The 24,891-nt window shown below is 39.8% G+C and overlaps 1 protein-coding gene across 3 annotated transcripts in view; it reads right to left on the bottom strand.

Moving 5' to 3' along the window:
* The window catches only part of SORCS1 (sortilin related VPS10 domain containing receptor 1), a 549,535-nt gene that overhangs the window by 167,371 nt on the left and 357,273 nt on the right, over nt 1-24,891 (bottom strand). For all 3 annotated transcript variants that reach the window (XM_037804645.1, XM_037804643.1, XM_037804644.1), the window contains exon 4: nt 13,971-14,129. In XM_037804645.1, coding sequence (XP_037660573.1) covers nt 13,971-14,129 — 159 coding nt within the window. The remainder of the gene's footprint in view (nt 1-13,970; nt 14,130-24,891) is intronic.

Below are 24,891 nucleotides of genomic sequence, written 5' to 3'. Positions count from 1 at the left end.
TCATGTGGCTACATCAAGGGGTTGCCATCCTTGCCCCTGCATAGAATTTGTCTTTCTTAGGAACTGTTAGGTGCCAGCATCTATTTTGTTTTTGTTGTTGTTGTTCTCTATATCCTTTTTTAATTGATCCCCTAGGCCTGGATTCAGAGCCTGAGGACACATCAAGTATCTCCCATGATACCTGTTTATATCCTCTTCGAGGGGCTGCTTTGTTATTTGTGAGCATCCAGAGACCTCTCGAGCAGTAGACAAACCAAAGGATCCAGTAAACCAAGCTCACTTATTCAGCTCAGTGACATCCTTCTCAATTTCATCTCTTGAAATGTACCCTGTGGTCTCGGCGGCCCTCTTACCCTCCCACTCTCACCTGGCACATTCCCCCTGCCCTGTCATTACTAATGCTGCCCACTCCGGCAGAGGTGGCTTCAAGACTTCCTACCCCAACTTCCAGTATTCTTTTTAGCTCTAGATCAAGGGCCACCTCCTCTATGAACTCTTCTCTGCCCACTAAAATCCCCACTGGTTCCATCGCCAAAGAACTGTGGTATGACAGACACTATCAAACTACAGGCCACATACTTATATTTAATTTGCTTAGTAGCCTTTCAAAAGAGCTTTCCTAATCTCTTTGATGACACCAAAAAACTCTTAGATGTCAGGAATCCCATCCTTCCATATCTATACAGTGCCTTGCACAGAGTAGATAATCAAGAAACAAACAGTCTTGATTTGATTTTCCACCATGTAAATCCCCTAGTGAAGACTCTACCTAGTGAAAATCTAGGTTTCCCAATGGTTGGACACAGGTATTTTATCAGAGGGATATGTTTGCTTCTATGGATCTATAGCTAGAGGCCCATACCTTAACAAAACAAAAAACCATAAGTATTAGTACATTTGAAACTCCCAAAGATTTGAAAGTAGGATCTAACTACATATTCACTCACTGACCAGGTCAATCAGTGTACTCACCTCCTACTTCAAATATTTTCTCCCTGAAAAGTTAATTGTCCAGTATGGTGTTATACCAAGAAAAGGAGAAAACAGCAACTCATTAACATTCAAGTTAATATGTTAATTAAACCTACAGAATCTGACAGAGAAGTTCTCCTCCACAAAGAAGGGAATAGTAGCAAAGCACTTTACCCAACGACTGTCTCTGCCATCGGGGGAAAGCGTCTTGTGTAAAATGAGTCCGTGTCCTTGAATAAAATTCATAGTGTTGGCATCACCTAAATAAGATTTATTTCCTTCCCTGTCTGTCTCCAGCCCAAGGTTTCCTTCGACTGCCAGAACACAGAACTGAGAACTAGCAAGACTATCTGTCACATCAGAGAGAGAAGCAGCAGATTTCTCCTGCAATGCTGAGGCTAGGGAGAAAGATTACTGAGACAAAGAAAGAGAATCTGAACAAGTTTTAGGAGGGCAATGTTCATTTACTCTTTATCATACACCCCAAAATGCTATTTTTTGAGGGGCTTTGTTTTTGTTTTGCTTACATTGGTACAAAATATTGGGGCATTTTTAAGAAATAGAAATTTTAGAAAGGGAGAGGGAAGGGATTCTGTTTAACTGAGAATACAAGGCAGAAATTCTTTCCTGTCTAGAGTCTTTCTAAAATATCTGAGATGACTTCCCTGTCTTAGTAAACATATCTTAATGAGCACAACCCCAGCTCTTCTCTACACTTGGGTTCTATGAGCAGCCTCAGGGCCCAACTCTCTACACTGTCATTTTGCTGGTCTGGGGCTGTCAACACTTCTTCCCGCCAAGCTCCTTATGTTTTTTTGTAAGACATCTTTCTCATTGCCTTGTTTTCTTGCCATCTGCCTTTGCCTGCTATAAGAACAATGCAGATAAAAATACACTTAATTACAAAGGATGCAATCACAGGTGTTAGCTTTGTCGTGAGCCTTTAACCAACTGTTCAGGCATCTCCGGCACCATCCTGAGGAGGCCCATAGAACTGCTGGTTGAATGATGTGCCCTGAATCCTTGGGAGAATGAAGAAGGATGCCACAAGGGTCAAAATAGCTTACGGATGGGAAAGAGTGGGATGCACTGACTTTGCTCAGGATTCCCAATCTATGGCAGATGAAGATGGGGTGAGAGAACTGAGAGACTGAGAACAGTCATTTTCAGTTTTTTTATTCTGTCTTCTTACCATTCAAATCTTGGAGGAATCCCTAGAAAAGAGGCATCTTCCTTTTAAGTGAAAGTCAACTTCCTTATACTGATGTACAAGTTTGCAATGGTGACTGTCTCTGGCAAGTCTTTTCAATATCCCTAAATTGGATCAATGTAGCCCCCTTTTCAAATTATTACGTGTTACTGTTACACATTGGGAATCTTCTTTTACAGCCAGGAAGTTAGTACAAGGACAAAATTCCATAGAAGCCAAGAGTTCTGATAATACGTTTTAGGTCTTTAGCTGATAGGCTTGAATGCTGTTCACCACCAAGCTTCCCGTGGCCACTCTCCCGGCCAGGAGGCAGGTTCCCATGTCTCCTGCACACAGGCTCTTAGCGAGGCTTCGGCACTGGTGAACACTTTCTGCTGTCAGCTCTTTTCAAGGCTGCCTACTCACCCCTCTTTCCTTCTCTGCCTGTAACATTTTGGAGGCAGGGGGCCTGCAAATTGCACTTCTTGAAAAGGCTGACAGAAAATCCTGCAGTTCTATTTTATTTGCCTCATCCTAATACAGCCCTGGGGATGGCCTTGGTACAAAGCACTCATCTACCTCATGATTCTCCAGTTCTCACTGCTGTTCCTGTATTCTTTTTAGCAAGAAAAGAGAGGGTACCTTGAGGACTTCAAATAAATTCCTAATGCCAGGCCTGAGGCATTGCAAATATCAGGTTCTTGCCTCCACTAGCCTCAGCAGGAAGACAGAGAATCAGTCCAGAGAAACCCACAGTCTTCAGAAATACACTGATGATTCCGGCTGCACAACACAGGAAGGTGTCAGAACTCACTCTAAGGGAAAACTGCAATCTGGTACCTAAAACAATCCCACAAAACTTCCCTAAGTGCTGACACAAGTCTTCAGCTTGGCTGGTTGTTACAGGGCATACATTTGGAGAGGTCAATGATGAATCCCCCTCTCAACAGATTATGAGTTCCTCCAAGGAGAAAGCTAGCTTATCAGGGGATGCAACAGGCAATGTATCGTAATGCGTGATATTTTATTCAGAGCACTAGGGTGGCCTATTTAGGAGAGGAAGACCTGGGAGTCCGTATCGGCATCTGAGGTGGGACTTGGAATGCAAATAAATTTTTTAATAAGGAGATGTGTAAAAAGGGTGTTCCAGGAAGAATGGGTCAATCTGAGCAAAGGAAGAGAAGCAGCAAAGTTCAGAGTGGTGTTTCATTTTTGTTTTGTCAATAACAAGAGACCCAGTTTAGCTGGAAAGCCTAAATAAAAGTGGGAGCTGAGGTTACAAAAGGAGACAGGGAGAAGGTTGGGTAGACACAACCCTACTGAAACTTTTGGGGAGATAATGTAGACTGGATCCAAATGTTGCCAAGGTCAAAAAAACAAGGGTGTTCAGGCTCTGCTGGTGAAGAGTGAGCAGGAATGATGGCATGTTGCTGGTTTCATCAATCTCTCCTGTGGCTGGATTTATCAAATCTGTCACTGGCCATGCCCCAGCTGTCACTGATGTCTGTCACATGCCCCACAGTTTGTCTTGGCACTCTGAGGCTTGCGGGATTAGACATATGGAACTGATTCAGACTGTGAAGTAAGGGGCACTGTGTGACCATGGGCCAATTAGATTTATGGACACTCTGGTGCAGCCAGGTCTGGAAGCATATATGAAAAGGATAAGATAAAATCTTGATCTAAAAGGTTTTCCAAGATGGATGCAGAAATGCATATTAGATCAAATCATTAGAAGTTAATATAATGATCTGTATCACATATCCCTCAATATCAAGGCATTGCTGATAAAAAGAAATAACTCTCAATAACCAATATTTAAATGTATAGGTGATGAAGCTCAGTGGTTGTAAGAGGCAAAAATAAGTGCAAGGAGAAAATTGCCAGAGTCTCTATAAGATGGACCCATTTTCAGTGTGAAGACAGAATAGAGGGCAGAGAATCACTTAAAGGTGTCTGCAGTGGTGCAGGCAAGAGAGAGTGCCGGGATTAGCCAGGGCCAGTGGGTGTGAATTGTAGTGAAGGGGACAATATTTTAAAAATAAAAAAACAAAATCCAAAAAACATCTGAATGGGTGTGGAAGGAAGAGATGGTCCCTTCAGAAAGTCCTCTTGGTTTTGTTTGGGCAGGGGGATATTTGACGCAGAGAAGCAGGGAAGGTTGGTTGCAAGGTTAGATGGAGGAGATGATGGGGGGGCCACAGCAGTGGTATTCTCTCGACATGTCACGGCCTGGTCTGATGAATTGCAGTTGGCTGCTGGGGGAGCCAGAGGAGATTTCCCTCCGTCTCCCTTCCTTCCCTGAGTGATCTTCCAACAATAGTCCTCCCTCCTCCGTGAAACTCCACTCTCAAAATGGATACTGAAGCATCCATCAGAGGGAAGGGGTCTCACAGTAGGTTGGACAGGGAGGATATAGTTCAATAGTGTTTTAATTGGTAATTTTAAAGAGGAAGAAAAGATCACAATGACTTTTCTAGGGATATGAGTGTTTTGGTGCAATGAGGACTTAGTTTAGACACAGTCAAACTTGGGTTAGAACCTAGCACTACCAATCACTGGATATGCTTGCTATCTTAGGGAGTTTTCTTAACTCTTCCAAAGCCTCAGTTTCCCCATATGCTACAGGCATAATGATATATCTAATGTTTAGAATAGGAATAACATGGAGAAATAGATGTGGAATGCCTAGCAGAGTGCTTGCTACAGAGCAAATGACCAATATTAATTCTCTCTCCTTCTTCCCTTTCTGGTAGTGGTTATTATCTTTAGACTTAGCTATTTATAGACTCTGAGAAATGGAGGAATGTCAGGGAGAGGGAGATACAACTGCCTTTTCTTCTAGACTTTCAGGAATCAAAGAAGGATCCTAGATGATGCTTCCATTGAGTATTGCTTAGCCTGGCCTTTCCTACAGGCAGGCATCAGAATCGAGCAAGTAAGGAGAACAAGAGCCTTGGAGCTCTGTATCTGTGCCTTTCCATGTGGCCATATTTTATATTGAGAGTAGCTTGGTAAAGGAACCTGGCAGTTTAAGGCAGAGTACCAAGTTCTGGTTTCTCCTCCTCTTGCCAGCTAGGAGATCTCAGGTGAGCTTCTGAAACTCTTGTAAAATGGACTGTGCCATCTGAAATTTGGACTTAAAATATTATACTATGCTGAAGGTAGGAGGTTGGTCAAGATAATAATTTAATGTTTTTAAAAAGTATTAATTCATAGTAAAAAAAAAAAAAAAAAAAAACAGGAATTGTGTCTATTTCAAGGGGCCCAAACTCTCTCCTTCCCCAAACCATTCCTCTCTGCACCCCACCTCACACTACCACTTGGAAACATCCTTGATTGTAACCACTTTTAACATGGAAGAACAAAGGGAAATCTCAGCATTACTAAATTTCGAAAGGACCATCTTTAGAGGAAGGGTATCCATTAAGCTCACTTAAGAAAGAGATCCAGGCCTTCTTATGGAATCAAACATCCTTCAAACTCATCAAGACTGGTGTCTGAATTAAGGAAGCATCTTGAATCCATTCAGACAAGTGTTGATAGCAAGGGAAAGATCAAAAGATCTGGCTAAAAATGTTGCACAAGCAAAGATATAGCTGCATTTCAAAGACTGAATAGCTATCAAACAGCATAATTGTGCCTGTTAAACTTTCAATGGAATATTGAGTGGCTGCAAGAAGGAATGAAGTTGTGAGGCATGCGACTAGATGAAGGAACCTTGAGGACCATATGTTGAGTGAAATAAGCCAGAAAAGAAAATACTAATATTATAATACCTTACTAATATGGACTAAATGTAATATGCAAACTCAGAATTGAATTCAAGAGCATAGGTTATCAGGGGAAGACTTATTGTAATGGTTCCTAGATTTTAAGCTCTTACAGCAGTCACATCTATTCCTGAGTTGTTATGGTTATTTCTAAATTCTGAGATGCTGGGCTCTTTGTGTACAACCTGGTTGTTCCCTGGAACTTCAGGTATCTGTGCGACACCTGAGACTCAGAGCTAGAGTTCTGCAGCTATGAATGTCAGTATTACCCCATACAGCAACTGTTTAAAAAGCTGAAAAAGAGACAGACTTCAATTAAAGATATGAATGAAGCTGATCTGCTTAGGACTAAAGCAAATCAGACTAAAGGGTAAAGGACAATACTGACAGTGTTTTAAAACCTCAACTTCTGTGTGAGACCAAAGAAAGAAATGTTTATTTGGTGCAAAATTTATATCTTCTGTAGCACACTCTCTAATTTAACTTGTATGGTCAGTTTATTCAATACCATAATTACATGGAAACTTGAATGGGGAGTGAGATCTTGTTGGTTTGTACAGCTTAGTGTGATGCCCTGATTCACCGAGAGAAATTTGGGCAGAAAATAAAAAAGTATTTGCAAAGCCCCCTTGAGAGACTAAGGGAAAATGTGGAAATATTAAATTTCCCCACCTGGGGAATTCCTGATATTCTCACAAGCATTGAGGACAAACAATTTAATAGGCCAAGCCCTCAATCTTGGGGCTTGCCCTTATGAAATGTATTCATGCAAAGGAGAAGCTAAGCCTACTTATAATTATGCCTAAGAGTCATCCCCAGAGAACCTCTTGTTGCTCAGATGTAGCCTCTCTCTCTAAGCCAACTCTGCAGGCAAACTCACTGCTCTCACCCCTATGTGGGACATAATTTCCAGGGATGAGCCTGGCACTGCCATCCTTGGGATTAAGAAAGTCTTCTTGGACCAAAAGGGAGAAGAGAAATGAAACAGAATAGAGATTCAGTGGCTGAGAGATTTCAGATAGAGTCGAATGGTCATTCTGGGGGTTATTCTTATGCATTATATAGATGTCCCTTTGTAGCTTTTAGTGTATTGAAATAGCTAGAAGGAAGTACCTGAAACTGTTGAACTGTAATCCAGTATCCTTGATTCTTGAAGATGATTGTATAACTATATAGCTTTTAAAGTGTGACTGCAATTGCGAAAACCTTGTGACTGACACTCCCTTTATCCAGTGTATGGACAGATGAGTAAGAAAACAAGGACAATAAATAAATAAATAAATAAATAAATAAATAAATGGGGGGATAAGGGGTATGAGATGTTTTGGGTGTTCTTTTTTATTTTTATTTTTACTCTTATTTATTTTGGAATAATAAAAATGTTCAAAAATTGATTGTGGTGATGAATGCACAACTATATGATGATATGTGAACCACTGATTGTACACTTTGGATGATTACATGGTATGTGAATACATTTCAACAAAATTGCATTATAAAAAAAAAAAATCAAGGAGATTATCCTCAAAAATGTGGGTGGACTTCATTCAATCAATTGAAAACCTTAAGGGCAAAAATAGATTCCCTGGAGAAGAAGAAATTCTACCTTAGGAATGCAACATCAACTCTTGCCTGAGTTTCTAGCCTGCTGGCCTGCCCTATATATTTTGGACTTACCAAACCTCACAATCGTGAACCAAATCATTAAAGTAAATCCACATATATATATATATAAAAAATTTAAAAAAAAACCCTTAATTGCAATCACTTGTTTTTAAAAGTCCTGTCCTCCTTATTCTTGTAGCTCATTTCTTTAAAATCATTTGGAACAGGTAGATCAAACTGTTTCAGGTAGCAATTGAAAAATAATGATATGACTCAGTTTGACATGGTATCTAAGGTGAACACAGGCCTTCCTTGTTTGCATATGATGGCATTTCTGCTTGAGAATTTGTTTTATAAACAAGCATTGGGGTTGACATTTAGCAAGCTCTAATTGTAGGTTTTGTACTTGTATACTTAAATTATTTACATATTCATGAGATTAGAAATCAGCTCTGACATTGGAAAATTTCAAGCACATGGAAATCCTGCCAAACCAACATGGTAAATAATGCTCAACGTATTTCTTATAAATAACCGAGTGCCTTTTTACTTAACGCAGTGCCTTGGGGAAGCATAATGGCATCAGGTAGATAACAGTTTTCCAAGAGTTTGTGCTTGGGCAGAAATCATTTGAATATCATCAAGAGCTTGAATTTCAAGGATCTGTTGGTCTCTTATTTCAATCTTGTCCTTTTGACATTAAGGAACTACTAGGGCTATTCAAAAGCAGAGTTAATGTGAAGATAAATAATGATTTCCTGTTTTTATAATCAATATTTTCTGAGCACCAGTGCACGGTTCTGCTTCGCTTCAGTCATTATGTTCCACAGTACATTTAATGACTGACTAAGAAGGGGCTCAACAATGACCAAAGTGCCCAGACTGCCAGGTACTGGAAAGACACTGGACCAAGGCAGCTTCGTGTTTAAGTCCAGCTAAGACCCACAAGATCTGCTACCTCACAGGACTTTGAATAATACATTGAGTTCATGACCTAGCTGGACTTGGACAAGCACATGGGTGGGGAGAAGATGCAAACTGTGCAGGGCTGGAGCAAGTGGACCCACCAGGGACTAGGGGCAGTTGTCCCTCTTCCGGAGCTATGCAAGGATGAGGCCTTGCCTTAGGCCCGGAAGTGCTCATGCTGGCTTCGCAACACGGCAGTCTCTCCTCTTCACAAATAGCTCCTCCAGCTTAACTGCCAACGGAGAGGCCCAGGGCCCCCAGGACTACCCGCAACGCTGGGGTATACGCATATTCTTATACTTCTCTCCTGGTTTTTCCTTCAATCACATCTGCTCTTTGTTTTCTCTCATTTTAAATGTTTCCCAACACATCATATTTAGTGAGGTGTTTAAGACAGACTGAGAGATGCCGTTGGAGGCAATGTTTTATAGCACAGTTTGTACACTAGTTGATTGCCAAATTAAAATAAAGATGTAATCTGGCAGACAGCCTGCTGCTAAACCTTCCCTGTTGTTTTCTGTATCAAGGCAAGAAAGTTTAGGGGGAAACTAGCAATGGAATGAAAGACCATATTCTCCTTTTTCCTACCTGCTCAACTTCCAACTGCAAAGAAACAGAAAGAGTGAGAAGATTGCCTAGCTGCTATTGCTAAAATTATAGAAATGTGTAAAACCATAAAAGCAAGATTTTGTTACGTCTATAATCAGTGCTGTGGAGCTCTTCCTGGGGTCCCTTCCAGGAGGGATTCACTGTTGCTCTGTAAGTAGTCGATGGGCTGTGACTGTGACTTTGCATGTCTAGTATCCCTCTGCTCACTGATCGTGGAATTTCTATCATGTCTGTAATGTTTAGCGTTCTGGAAATTCCAGGGTTTCCAAAGGCACTTCCTCACAAAAGCATAAAGCCAAATGGACCCTTTGGAGACCAAGGAGTGTAGCTCCTACTACTCTCCCCCCTAAGTTGGGGAGTAGCACTTCCTACACAGTCAGTCTACTCCTTTAAGAATGTCAAAGGGAAAAAGGTGCACATTGTTTCCCTTCAGTCATCTGGTGGCATTGAAATAGCCACCCATCTATGCAAGAGAGCTTTTACCTCTTGGCAACCACTTAGGTGCTGATTATCACAAAAAGATTCATCCCTCTGAGAAAAAAGACTAACACATCGAAACAATCTAATTTTGTGAATTCTGAAGGCAGCTGGCCATACACCTTTCTCTCTGATTAAAAACTCCTCTTCTTTCTTTTCAATTCCAGCCTCTATGGAAATGATGGTCATTAAAACTCTATATTGGGCCAGAGAAGGCAACTTGCTCAAAACACACATACACACACACACACACACACACACACACACACACACACCCAACCCAAACCAGAACCAAACCAAACCAAACCAAAACAAAACAAAAAAACACCTCTGAGTCCCTTAAAATGCCCGCGTCAAAAAGCCTCCTCTGCATGTTTATGCATCCGAGATAAAATGCAGTCAGAGCAGAACACTGCTCACCCAGGCTCAATCTTGCCAGCCAAGGATCCTGTCCTTGGGACCTTAAACTATTGTCTCATTCACTGAAGGAGAAAAAAAGCAATGTCAGGGCAACAGGGGAAAAATGAAGGTGGCTATGAGTCCAAAAGATGGAGAGTATGCCTGAAAAGACAAAGAAGAAAGCAAATAAGAAAAGAGAGAATAGCCTCTGTTCACAGGTGAGTTCTGAAGGAGATGCCACCTTTGAAGGTACTGTCTAAGAGACAGCACTTTGGCCTGAAGGTTATGTTCCCCAGAGTTTGATGTAAAATGGCACCCAGCAGAGCAAATTTTAGCACTGGAGCTAAGATCGTAGCTGGGAGTTCTACCCAGCAGCAATAGCAGCTGTCATGGAAAAACTGATGAGCAATACTTACGAAAGAATAAATGTTTCCATTCCCTGGGCAAATACAGTCACTGCTATGCCAGGAGCAGCGTGGGGCTATCCTTGGTGCCCAGAGCAGCAGCTCATCAATGCTAAAAGCTCCTTGATTCATGAGTGACTGCCAGCTATTATTTCCATATCACTGACCCACCTGGGTGGGCACAGCTCCCTCTTCTCTTGACTTCCAGCCAATGCCATCAGCTAATGGCGCTGCTGATGGCTGCGGCCCACTCCACTCCCAGCTAATGCTCCACTCTTCATTCTGTGTGTGATTCAAGGCCGTGAGATATGGAGGTCCTCTCTGACCCACCCTCAGATTAGCAGGTGATCCACAATTATTTTTTCCACAGAATGATTTCTCCTTTATTTGCTTCTGAAGAAACAAAGAGGGAGGCAAACAGGCTGGCTTCTGACCATCCATCCATCATCTCAAGATATCACCCTCAAAGATGAGAGCCCTATCAAATGTCTTGTAGGGTTTCATTCCATTCATCGAACTTCCATATGTGAAAGAAATTAGTGGTTTGCCCTTTGGAAATATTCAGTAACCTCCTTTGGTTCTTTTGCCATAAAACAGAGACTTATTAAGGCATCTTCCAGCTCTGAAATGATAGGATTAATTGGATCTATGGTCACAAAAGATACCCTTGGGTCCAGACCCTCAGCATCTGATACCAGCGCTACTTGATATCATCTTCACCGGTCTTCTTGCTTTGACCTCCTATCACTACAGTTCATCCTTGTATTACCACCAGGTTAACCCTTGGAATCTATAGCTCTAAGCACATCACTCCACTGCTCAAAATTTTCAAAAGGCTCCTAATTAAAAATGCAAAAATTATTTTGCTTTAGATTCAACAATAGTCGCAATTAGGTTCCAAAAGTCTCATCTGTACTGTAACTAGCTTTACCAAATTTCAGTTGCAGCCAATTTGACAAATTCACAATTTGATCGATAGGTATTTCCTAACTTTTATGATTCTTCATGCCATTCCTTGTACATCAAATGAGCCCACTCTCTCTTCACACCAACAGAAATCCTCCCTATTCCTTGAAGTTCAAGTGAAATCATTTCGTAAGACTGCCAAAGCAGAAAGATATTCTAGTTTGCTAATGCTGCCAGAATGCAAAACACCAGAGATGGATTGGCTTTTATAAAAGGGATTTATTTGGTTACACAGTTACAGTCTTAAGGCTATAAAGTGTCCAAGGTAACACATCAGCCATCGAGTACCTTCACTGGAGGATGGTCAATGGTGTCCGGCCATCTCCTCCCAAGTTCTGGTTTCAAAATGGCTTTCCCCCAGGACGTTCCTCTCTAGGCTGTAGTTCCTCAAAAATGTCACTCTTAGTTGCACTTGGGATATTTATCCTCTCTCAGCTTCTCCAGAGCAAGAATCTGCTTTCAACAGCCATCTTCAAACTGTCTCTCATCGGCAGCTCCTGTGCTTTCTTCAAAGTGTCCCTCTTGGCTGAAGCAAGCTTGTTCCTTCTATCTGAGCTTATATAGTGCTGAATGGGTGGGGCCACACCTCCATGGAAATTATCCAATTAGAGTAATCACCCACAGTTGGGTGGGGCACATCTCCATGGAAACATTCAAAGGATTCCAATCTAATCAGCACTAAAACATCTGCCCCACAAGATTGCATCAAAGAACACGGCTTTTTCTGGGGGATGTAACACATTCAAACTGGCACAATAGATCACTAGATTTCCATCTCCTGAACTTTGCGCTACCAATTTCATATAACTCATCCAGCCAAGTTTGATTAGCTATCTATTACACATCTGTCAGATCCCTGCCTTTTTGTCCTAAGAGGCTCTGGTGAACTCATATGTATTAACATATCTTCTCTCCCAGATGGATTGAAACTCCACAATAAACTTATTTTATGCCAACACTGCACCATGCAGAGCGTCTTACAATGATGTGGGTTTAATATTTGATTTTGTTCAATCTCATTGGTGGTATATCTGCAATTACAGCCAAGGGAGCCGGCATTAAGTGCTATTCACCATTAGTGGCTGAGTTGGGGCTACAGGCCAGATGCCCTCCAGGGGTGTCCACGCACACTGACACAGAGACTACAAGATGTACTGTTGGAAGTGCTGGTTCAGGAAGGGTGCATTTTTGTGCATCTCCTCCAGCACAACTGCACAGATGCATAGTTTTCCCTTAGCCTTGTAAATCTGGCCCTTAATGTGCTGTCAGCTTAAGAGGAAAAAAAGTCAACGGACTGTCGAATAAAATAGAATAACTTAGCAGATTAAAGGATAATACTCTGTGTTATCCATTCAGCCCTCACCTCTGCTAACTGCACCATCCTGGACCAGATGCAGCATGGCTTGACTCCAGGAATGAAATTGTACATTCTGCCGAAAGGGTAGCCAGGCTGCTCAAGGGGAAAAAAATACTAATTGTAAATCCTTTCTATTTTTAGGCTTAATGTGCATTTTATTTGGCAGTAAGGGCAGCATGAATAAAACTCCAATCCTAAGAATTTTAATTTGCTTCCTCCAGAATGCTTGTGTCAGGAGAGACCTTGGAAAGTTGCTTACACAATTTCCCTGCCTTCAGGAGGAACCAAACACATTTTAACCAGCCCAGACTGTAAAACTCTAGAATATTCTCACCACTCATGTAAGTCCAAAATGTCTTTAAATATTTGTAATTTTAACACATGGTTCCTCGAAATAGAATTCTTAGGATGATGTGACTGAATAATGCATTTCACAAATTTCACTGATTTTTTCCTTTTGCTTTTATGGTTAGGGTCTCTCTCATACTTCCCTACATATATTTTGTCTTTTTTAATTATTATTATTATTATTTTTGCTATTGCTAGCCTTACACCGGACCTTCAAAGGTAAGTTCCTTAAAGGCAATGACTGTATGTATTTTATAGTGTATCTGTAGCATATAATACATATTTAATAGTATGATATTTTATGGAATGTATGTATTAAGTGTTTGTGAGTTGATGTGTTTGTGTGTGTATAATAGCAGAAGTTCATTTAAAGCATTCTTAAGAAGTGGACTTCACCTTCAAACCATCCAGCAATAGAAGAGATATCCTGAGATAATTAAGTTGTAAACAAATGTTATCTATGCACATTATTATTATTCCCCTGGTCACTTCCCTCATTGTTTGAGCAAACCTCTAGTTAGTGCTCTTAACCTTTTTGGGGTCATGCTTCCCTTTGAGGGTCTGAGAAAAGCTAAGAGCTTTTTACCCCCCAAAATGATCACCTATTCACCTAGACAGAACTCTGTCTCAGATTTCACGGGTGGGGGCCAGGAAGCATCTAGGCTAAGACCTCTTCTTCCCAATGTCTTCCTCGGGGCCTACTTCTTATTTCTTATTCTGTCTCAGACATTACATACCCCTGGGAGCATCCTGAGTGCCCCACTCCCGTCCCCTGCACGAGGCACAGAGTTCAGGCTACTGCCCAGAACCAAAACGATCCCTGAGAAGAAATGCAGGGACGACTAACAATCATGTATCTCTGGAGAACCATGCCATGTTGTCTCAAACAAGGGAAGCGAGCCTGCCTTTTGGTCTTGACTGTATGCCAGAATCCAGTCCTCTTGCTTGGGGTGGAAAAGCAAGCTCTGGATGTAAAAGTTCAGCCGGTACTTTTGATAGGTTGCCCCTTCATCCGAGCTGATCAATAGACTGCTCTCAATCTCCGGGTCTGTAAGTAACATAATCTGCAGAGGGAAAGAAAACAGCAAGTTAAGGTTACAAATTTACAAAACTTGAAAATGAGCAAAACATTTAACAAGGCGGGAACAAGGACAGGCAAAGAATGTTTGGCCAAACAAGGACTCTGATTCTCTCAGGTTTATTTTCCTACCTTGGACCACTGCCATGAAACCATTTTCACTAAGAAATGAAAGGGGCACAGGTTTAAAGGAAGGTGCGGGCGTGGGAGTGAGGGAGGAAGCTGCAGTCTATCCTCATCTGTGGGATTCCTTGTTTAATTCCAAGGTCATTTCTTTAATCTGCAACATTTTCCACTGTTCCCTTAACCTAAAGCCTCTTTCCTACTGTGCCTCGTATGGTCTCCGTTTGGGGGGATAAAAGAGCAATACTTGTCACAGTATATTGTGGGAAAGGTGGAAAGAGACAGAAAGAGGATGAAGTTCATTTATTTTTCTCCCTTTTGTTCCACATCAACAATATCCTATGTTGTCTTGCTCTTGGCTTGATTTTCGGAGCTCTGAGTCAAAGACTAGGCTCTTTAAGGCCTTCTCTGGGAATTGCACAAAGCTTTATTCTTGGTAGGAGAGGATGTGTCTTTCCATTTCGAGAGTAACCATTCTATCCTGCTCTATTTTTTCCCACAACTACTCATATTACCTTGTAACAGTATACAATTTACTTATTTATTTTGTTTATTGTCTTTATCCCCCCTACTAGAACATAAGCTCAGAGGATAGGGATATCTGTCTATTTCATTCACCGGCATATTCCCAGAGACTAGACTGAGGTCTGGCATGTATAAAGTACTCAAAATATGTATGTTAAATGGATGAATGAATCAATGAATGAATGGGAAGAAGGAGTTTCAGAGTAGTCATGTGGGGGTAGAAAGATATCCAGAAGAGTCTGAGAATATAGGAATGGAAAGTAATAGAGTAGCTGGATGCTCTTCTCAATCTTTACTCTATGAACAAGAGAACATACTGCAAATGTGTAAATTCACAGCTTCAGATGCTTTGCATACACTCTCCGAGATGTGTGAACAAACCACAACAGGAATGCGATGGAGGAGCTGCCCTCAAAATGGTTTTTCTATTCTCTCATTTTATGCCAGTAGGAATGTGTGACAGAGTACCTCATTTCCGAGTCTCTGCGGGTCCCCTTTCACTCAAAATGCACATCTAATGTCTCCAGACAGGTGGCCTTAACGCTACCCATCGACTTCTCCCCCTTCAGCTTATTAATTGGCACTCCCTGAGTTTGGTTCCAAGCAGCATGAAAGATGTGCTTAACTTGTGGCTGGATAAAGAATAATCACTGCAGTCCGGGGCTTAAAGATGATTTTAAAGGACATGGCAGTTCCAGGAAAAGAAGATAGAGGGAAAAATAATAGAGCCATGTCATAAAAGACCTGAGTGTCAGGCAAACACATGGAGCTTTCTCAAGCATTTGGAGACAATCATATTAAAATCTCAGAATAGTTAGTGTCATCTTTGAAAATGGTGTCCTGTCACTGCAAGTGCCACATGAGGATTAGGCACAAGACAAAATATTTGATTATGTTATTCAGGATGAATTTCAGGTTCCTTGCTGTTCTTTCAACCTCTCCTTCCTGGAGAAAAGAAAAGGGGTGTGGTGGGGTGCAGGGAGGACGCCGTGAGGTGCGGGGGGGCGCCGTGGATGTTGACTGGACTCTGGACAAGATGGAAAGCATTTGCGACATTAGAGACTAATTGCCTCTTGCACCCTGTTCCTCTGGAGCTCCTGCCTACCAACTATAATTTCCGACAATTTTATAGCTTTCCCTGCCTCACATTCACAAAGCAGACAGCACTCCCTCAGTTGGATGGCTGACATGGAGCCATCAGGTGACAGGCTAAGTATAAACACACATGGTTTCATTAAAATCTATTGTATGCATTAAGCAAGGACGTTTAGATGGTACCTAAATTCACAGGAATATTTCCAGGTGATTTCATATTTACTGGCACATAAAAGCAGCCATTTTTCGAATCAAATGATCATATTGCTTTGTGTCTCCAACCACAATTAACAACAATGTATAACAACTTTTCTGTATTACCACTAAAAAATAACTTGCATGATAATATGAAGAGGTTCAATTTTACACAGCATCCATTGTCTAAAGCAAGGTGATATTTCCCACCCACTCCCACCACCCACCCTGCTCTGGTTTTTATTTCCTTTTAACCAGAACATGTGTTCCTTTTTCCCATGAGGGGTAGATCTCACCACCTGCTTCTCTTGGCAGACTGTTTCATTAAAGTAATACAAGGCCTACTGAATCCCCAAATCAAACCAATTTTTATTTTTAGCATTTGTTTGAAATGTTTTTGATATTCATTTATACTTCTCAGATTGTATGATATATTCTGCATCTAGCTAATAAAGGGAGGGGAAAGAATAATTCCATATTTTCAAGCATATGATACTTAATATCGAATAAAGAAAACTCCTGGCTTCCTTGACTTTTTTTTCTGGGTCCTACAGCCCTCACCTGAATCCCTCAATGTTTGCATTTGACATGTGGGAAATGATAGAATTCAATGGGAAATTCTCCCTATAAGATTTATAGGTGTGTCTGTACTACACAAACCTTCTAATGGTTCCTTTCTCAAATCTCCTTTCAAATCCACTCAAAACAAACAGATCAATCTGGATCCACTTTTGTTTAGCCATTTTTTATTGCACAAACAACTCTGTAAGACAGCCAGTAGAATTCAAAATAAACAAAAATAAATTGCTCATGACCTGATCACTCCAACAAGTTAAACCATGTTTGTGTTTCTTTCTGCTCCTTTATCCGTATCTATATATCACATAATAGATTGAGTTTTTTATTCTGATGTTTTTCACTTAATATTATGGCCTATATGTTTTTGGATGAACCATAAACACACAAACACATGCACACACATTAATACACACCACTGAGTACAGTATGTTCCAATTACTTAACCACAACCTTCAAAATAATTAGCTTTATTGGTGTAGTGGCTGAAACATAATAAGAACTTACTAAATTCCTGCTAACTGAATTAGTGAAACATTATTTCAGTCTCAAAATTCAAATTCTTTAGTAATTTTACCTAGAATGGGTTAAAGTTTGTCCTATATTTTATAGGTTAAAAATGTAAATAAGTTAATAAAGAATTTAAGCACGACCTAAATAGAAATTGTTTAACCTACTTAAGAAAAAAGAACATGTAAATAATAAATGTGATCCAGTCTTTAGATATAGATGATACTGTTTATAAATAAATAAACCTTATGTTCTCAAGCAGGCTTTCCACTGGAAAATATTTTTAAAATGATATTAGTGAGTCCCTTTCAAAAAAAGAACTGCATTTCTTAACTATGCCCCATAATTCCTGCTTGTTGCTAGCTTAGACCAGCTCCCTAACCCCTCTAGTCTTTGAGTGACTTTGAATAAATGGTGTTTTGCCCTGTTTAATCCTCTGTATTTCTGAGTACAATCAGAATAACAGAATTTCTGTAAAAGGCCTGAGTCTAAGCTCTGCACAATTCCTAAAGTGAGCTCCCTAAAAAGCAGGGTCATTATTTGCCTGATGCCAATCTTGTTGCATAGTAGGGCCATATGTCTTGTGAATGAATGAATGAATGAATGAATGGGTTCCTTTCATTCCTGCTTTCTGCTGACTGCAGTCTACAGCTCCCTGCAACATTCACAGTCCGCGTCCTCTTGAACAAACCCCTGCTGCTCTTCTTTGAGGCAAGCAGAGTGAAGATGAGGGGAAGAGTCTGCCTTAACAAGAAGGTAATTATTCTCTGTTCAGATCAGCCCAAGAATGATTAGAACCAGTTTACTTATGCCTTGCAGGCTGTGCAGATGCAGCACTGACTACAGCAGTAGATGAACTGTTTTCCAGAGAAAGTCAATAATGGCGACACAGCTCCCACCACCCAACTCTAAGCAGTCATTCATCATCCACTTCAGGAGGAGGAAGAAACTTTATTTGTTTTTCCTAGAGGTGACAGATGAACATGAAATGCAATTTATAGATTTCAAATATATCACTTCTCCTTTTTTTTTTTTTTTTTTTGGTATTAGTCCTTCTGACAGCCCAGAGTCGTCAAAATTAAATGTGCCTTCACTTTCTTTGACTTGGTTCAGATCCAACATATGGCTATTTGATGTAATTTTATGAAAGTTGGCAGGCAGCTTTCTGATCCTTCCAGATCTACTGTGGACTTGCTTCCCAGAGGAATGCTGCTATGATCTAGTTTTCTAGATTCTTTTCCTAGGAATGTTGTTCTTGAAACATGTTTAGACAAGGTGGAGTCGACAAGGGGCAGCCTCACCACCTCTGGGCATATACTTTTTGCCTGTTGTTCATGATTTGTTTGCTCATTTGTCTACTCTGTATCATTCATGGACTGGAATCAAGCAAAAGGGATATGCTGTGGATATTTCTCTTGCTTTGCTCAAGGCTTAACTCACCCCAGATGCAGATATCACAGGTGTATAGTAAGTGCTTTTTATAATGATAATGACAGTGACAAAAAAAAAAAAAAAACACAAAAAAACAGCAGTGGGTACTCCAGTTATCTACCCAATTTATTCAGACAACAAAAATATTTCTATCTATAAACAGTGTAAGAGGCTATTTACAAACCTCTAGCCTTGAAAGTAAAAATGAATTAAGCAAAACGTAATCAGAGCAAATAATTAGCCAACCAACATGAGTGGGAAAGTTGCCTATTCCCAAAGTGGGCTGAGCACTAATTCTTCCCAATTGGCAGCTCTTTGGAGGACAGTATTAGGGAAAGTTATACAGGATCCCAGAACGACCCATGAAAAGGAAATCAATGAAGTACAACCAACAGTAAGAGAAGGAGAGGGAGGTGTCAAATAGAAAAAAAGGTTCAATCAAGTATACACTAATGGAAATGAGTCTCGGGAAAGATGGGCCCTGTGCAACCACTTGTCCTATATCCCATCCCCACCCCCAAACTCAGTGAAGCTCACCTAATGTACCACTCATGTTCATTAATAAAAAGTAGGATCATTCACTACTAAGAGACCAAGAGAACGACCTGAAAGGTGATTCAATGAAATTGCTGGAAATTTTTTGCATTGTATTCTAAAGAGTTTATTCTGTGAGTATATTTTTTAACTATCATTTTCTAATAAACATCAAAAGACTTAGAACTGTTGAGGAAACAATGTTTTCAAGGAACATAGAATATAATTTTAGACCCTACCTATTAGTTATTATTTATAATAGTAATAACACATTCCACCACACTACTTTTGCCCAATCCTATACAGTACACAGGAGAGCAAGGGTCATTAGAAAAGACAGCTTGTTGGATGCACTGGGTTACATTACTTGGAAGACAGTTAAAAAACTTTTTTTTTTGAGATCTCTTTTCATTTCTCTCGGGTCTTCTGAACACAAGCCTCTCCTTCCAGTTAACTTAGAGGATATCAAACTTTAAACACCATTTCACAATAAGATTCTACTTCCATTGCTGTGAATGCTACTGACACTCCACAGAGGAAATATATGCCCTTTTTATGGTCGGGTTGATCAGCTGGGAAGAGAAAGGGGCCGGTGAACCAGACTTATTTCCCACAAAGAAGAGCCATGGCCAAATCCTAAACCTGACCTTTGTGGATGGGTGCCTTTCTGCACAAAAGAGAAAGGATGAGAGTGTGGTCAGTGAAAGCTATTCAGGCCATGAAACAAAGGAAAAAAAGACACTAAACTTATGCTACAATCACAGGAGGTAGCAAGGGTCTGAATCCAGAGACTTGGTTTTTAGTTTCTTCTCTCTCCTGCTGTACCCCTTTAGCTCATAGCTCACTTAATCTTTTTAAGCCTATTTCCTTGTAGTGATACTATTAAAGATTCACGTTTATTGAGCAGCTGTTTTATAGCAGAAACTCCAAACCTTTAAAATATATTACTTCATTTACTTGTTTTAAAAAACACATTTAAGGAAGATATTTTGTCCATTTGACAAATGAAGAAATTTATATTTAGAGAAGATTTATGCTCACAATTACACAAAGCTACTCATGTCATACACTGCATGGGTTTTTGTGAAGATCAAATAATATCTGGGTGAAAGTATTCTGCTTAAGTTTTGTACAAATGTTACTATCATTACTTCACAAAGGATGCCGCATTTAGTACTAAATGTTCTGCTAAAATGTGATAGTTAAGTTAAAAAACAAAATAAATTTTGTATTGCCAATATCTCATAAATATATTTCATCCGTGGGAAAAGGTGGAGCTATCAAGAAGCAGGAGCTAGAAAATGGAGACTTGCAAAAACAAGATGATTATTAACATGTTCTTGAAGAAATAAAGATCCTTTTTATGGCTTTAAATATAAATCAAAACACCCAGTCAGGGTCCACACTTAGATTTTTCAAAATGGCTCTGGCCTCCTTTTCCTTGTCCTTCTATCCCCACTCCTCAGTAAGACTGGTTTAGTGCTTTACCATAAAAATGGGTGAGAAAAGGATGATAGAAATGGCTATAAAGCTCTGACCTAATGATAGGACTGGTGGAGTGACTATTCCCCACATGCTTAGTTCCAAAGAAGTTTATGCTAAAACCAATAATCATCATTACTATGTAAACTTGTCTCCTAATAAACACATCCTATTTTATCTAAATTGGCATATAAAAACAAACTCACGCAGAAGAAATACCTATTTTCATCCTTACTTGCACATAGGTAATACAGAATAACCATTAATGCTTAGCATTGAGTCATCCGGCTGAAACACCTAAACATGATTTATTAGAGGAAAAGAATGATGTACAAATTCAAGGGACATTTTTATTATTGCAGTCACTATGGTAACTGATTAAGTACCTTGAGAGCATTTGAGCTGTCTTAAAAATCCCAGGATTATCCCATAGCCTCCACTCAAATGCAATCGGAACACACTTTCATGATCATTGCAAGTTCTAGAGTAACTTCTCTCTTAAATCTCCAAAGATCTATAAATGCCAAGAGGTTACATCATCTTTAAATGTTAGCTGCTATCAGAAGAAACTGTGATGCTGAGAGAAACGGACATTCATCTTCTATGTTCATGGGAAACTTTGTAAGAAATGATGTTCATTTAATGATAAGAAATCTCTTTATTCCACCAGAAATGACAGAGGAAAGGGGTGGGGAAGGAGAGAGAGCACGAAAAAGAAGCTGTCAGTATATTTTAACACTGATTTAGGTGAGGGACACAATGATTTTGGTAAAATCTCTAAGTTGTGAATTTAGTTTCAGAGTTTGAATAAATGTCAACTTGAAAGTCAGGAGAATGAACAAGAAGAGCAAGGGGGAATGAATCTGTTCTAAAAATTAGTGAACAGAATGGACCCACATTCTTCATCTCTTGCTCTACTTTTATCATCATCCTGACAATATGTTTTAGTTTTACTTACTTATATTAATGCTTCATGGTAAACTGGCAAATACACCGGGCGTATCAGAGGAGATTAATGAAGCCTCAGCCACATGAGACCTTGCTAATGTATTTGGCTATTAAAGCTTTCCTGAGAAAATTATGGAGACCACCAGGGGTTTCTCTCAAACAGGATTTGCAGATTAGTGAAGTGAGAATTGCCTCTGTAGCTCCACTGCAGAGCTCTCAGAAAGATGGGGTGGAGGAGATCATCTAGGAAGAAGTACCTCATGTTAACAAGATCTATTTCATGTAAAATTCTTCCTCCTTTCTTCAATTATTTAATAGCAGATGTTGATCATCTCAAGTTGTTTTTGAGAAGCTGGAAAGGGTGAATGTGATTAATTGAGATGCCCCCAGCATTATTCCATTATCTCTCTTGCTTTTTCCTCTCCTCCTTTTCCTTCAATCAGAGAAGGCAACATAGTAACATGATGTCTTATGGAGATGAGTTTTTTCTCATGATTGAATTTTCTGGGCACTTTTGTTTCTTGGGCTAATTCCATCTCAAAGTACATATTCCAAAAGCAGCAGAACTAGTAAAGTACACTAAAAAGACAAGGATCTCTGTTTTACAGATTTATTACTGTGCAACAAACTACCCCCCAAACAGTGGTTTAAAACAACCATTTTATTTGACTCATGATTTTGTGGGCCAGGAATTTGTGAAGTGCTCGGTTGGATAGTTAGTCTCAGATCCACACTAATTAACTGTGGTGGCTGGAGCTGGAGGTTTCACTTCCAAGATGGCTTCTTCACTCGTGTGTCTGGCCCCTTCGTGATCCTTAGCCTCTCCTTCTCTCCACGTGGCACTCCATCCTTGAGGACCTTTCCATGTGGCTTCAATTCACACAGCATGGCAGTCTCATGACAGTGGGACTTGGTAAATGATGGCTGGCTTCCTCCAGTGTGAGCAAGCATTCCAAGATCCTCAAGTGCAAACTACAAGGTGTCTTATAACCCAGCCTTAGAAGTGCTTGGATGTCACTTTTGCCACATTCTATCAGCCAAACAAGTCACCAACGCTAGCCCAGATTTAAAGGGAAAGGGGAAATATAGTCTACCCTCAGTGAGGGAATGGCATATGTATACACAGTGAGGGCAAGAACTGATACTTGAGATATGCAACCGGAACTTTTTTGTGTACAATTTGTCACTTATAATTAAAATAAGGAGGATATGATAAAATGTATGAACAAGGTCATCTCATGTTTGTAACATACATGGGATATAGATATCTTGAGGTTGTCAAATTTTTCATTGGGTTTCAGCTGTGAAATAACTCTGCTACCTTAATCTTTCTAAGGCTGTAAATTCCTAATCTGGTATTAATTCAAGATGAATGTTTATTGAAGACCAAACAAATTTTACTGTTAGTTAATCTCATAGACATCAAGGGAACCAAGGTCAAAAACTGCCAGTATGTGGATTTTCATGCATAAATTACCCAGATTAAATTAAAGAAGGGTAGATCTATTAAATGTTCATTAAAGTGTACAAAATTAATTGTCTAATATGAGAGCCCATATCTAGGCATTCTAATCCCATCATTTAATTAAGGGTCTGAAATAGCCTCCTAATTTTTGATAACATAAAAATGGGTTTCTTAAGAGCAGACTGGTCCTTATCCCCTCATGCTCACAACAAAAGCACTAATGTCAACTGCAACATAACCTAGCAATTGAAAGAGGACACTGAGTGTTCAGTTCAGTCTGAACAGTGGGCCTTACAGTAAATCTTTCACTTAGCCTTGGCCAAGATAGATAGATAGATAGATAGATAGATACAGACATTCATACATACATACATTCATACATATACACATTCATACATAGATACATATATACATACATGCCATTTGTCTCCAAGCGTGAGTGAATGGTAAAGGTATCCCAGAAACATACAGCAAGTTCAATTTTTATCATGCCCAAATTCACGTAAAACAATCCAAAATTTTTATTTTACGTTTTCTATTTTATTTGCACCCCACTGCAGAGTTCAATTCCTACTGCTACTATGCCAACCTTATAAAACAATAATCTGCTCCAAGTTGTTACCACCAGGGAATTCATGCTTTAAGACAACCACAAAAACAGCTCTCTTGACTTTAGTGGTATTGCTCAGCACCCTGATAAAAAGTATTTTTGGTTCAAAAGAAATAACAATTTTCCTCCATTGATCCTTTACAAGTAACATGATCATTTATGTATCTGGATAAGTATCTTTTATGAATCTGGCCATTACAATTGCTCAGAGGTTAGGATCCTTGACAACTAGCAAGCTTCCTAATTCAGGTGCTATCATGCAATCCAATTACAAAAGTGCCAGCTCTCTTTTGTGATTGTGCAAAAGCATTTTCATACCAATGTTCATATTCATGATGGGTTGAATAGCCCATAAAGATACTATCATTTACAAAGTTCACTGATCTTAATTCAGAAACTGCCTTTACCATGTGAAAGACAGTTCACAGATTTTACCTGAATGGATCAAATATAGGGTGAACATACGCCCTACTTTCCCCTCTCCAGTCTGGGGAAAATTAGTCCTACTGCACCATCATAATTATTACTATTGCCACTCAAGATTGTTTGGTTTGAACCATAAATTAAATGGTCATCCTAGAGAGAGGAAGATTTCTTTATCTGGCATCCTCAGCGAATTTCTCTCAAGAGTGAAATTTTCAGATAACTGAGCAAATTAAAAAAAAAAAAAGAGTTTAAGGAAAGTAAACTTCCTCCAACTTATTTATAGATCCACATCTTCATTAATAGATTATACCAGACACCATTTACCTTTCCCGGAAATTCAGGGTCATAAAACCATATCTCAATTAATTCATTTTACTATAATAAAGTAATGCTTTCTGGAAGGGCAGAAATGTGCTGAACATGAGCTGAACTCTCTGCTCCACATAAAGCAGCTTTGAGAGTTCAAACAAGTTTCCCTACCCCAGTCCTGAGCACCACAACTTCCCACTCTCAGACCAGCTCCTACAGACATTAGTAAAAACCTCTTTCCACCTTCAATCTAAATAATTGTTCTGATGACATATTTTATGAAATAAAGAACACATTCTCAAAGCAAAACTTGTCTTAACCTCGATTGATATTTTCTAGAAACCTTACTTAAATATCTTGGTCACCAAATGGAGCCTCACCTGTAAAACTCATTTGGTGCCGCTTCCCCATTCCTAGACTCTCACTTGTGCAGAGAAGCCTCTAAGACTGGCAAGTTCTTCCTTAGGGCCCCAGTCACTCAGCCCTTCCATTCTGACAGCCACACTTTTAGTCAGGAGG

Source organism: Choloepus didactylus, chromosome 15 (assembly GCF_015220235.1).
Source record: "Choloepus didactylus isolate mChoDid1 chromosome 15, mChoDid1.pri, whole genome shotgun sequence".
NCBI classification, from domain to species: Eukaryota; Metazoa; Chordata; class Mammalia; order Pilosa; family Megalonychidae; genus Choloepus; species Choloepus didactylus.
This window is presented reverse-complemented; position numbering and strand designations above follow the sequence as displayed.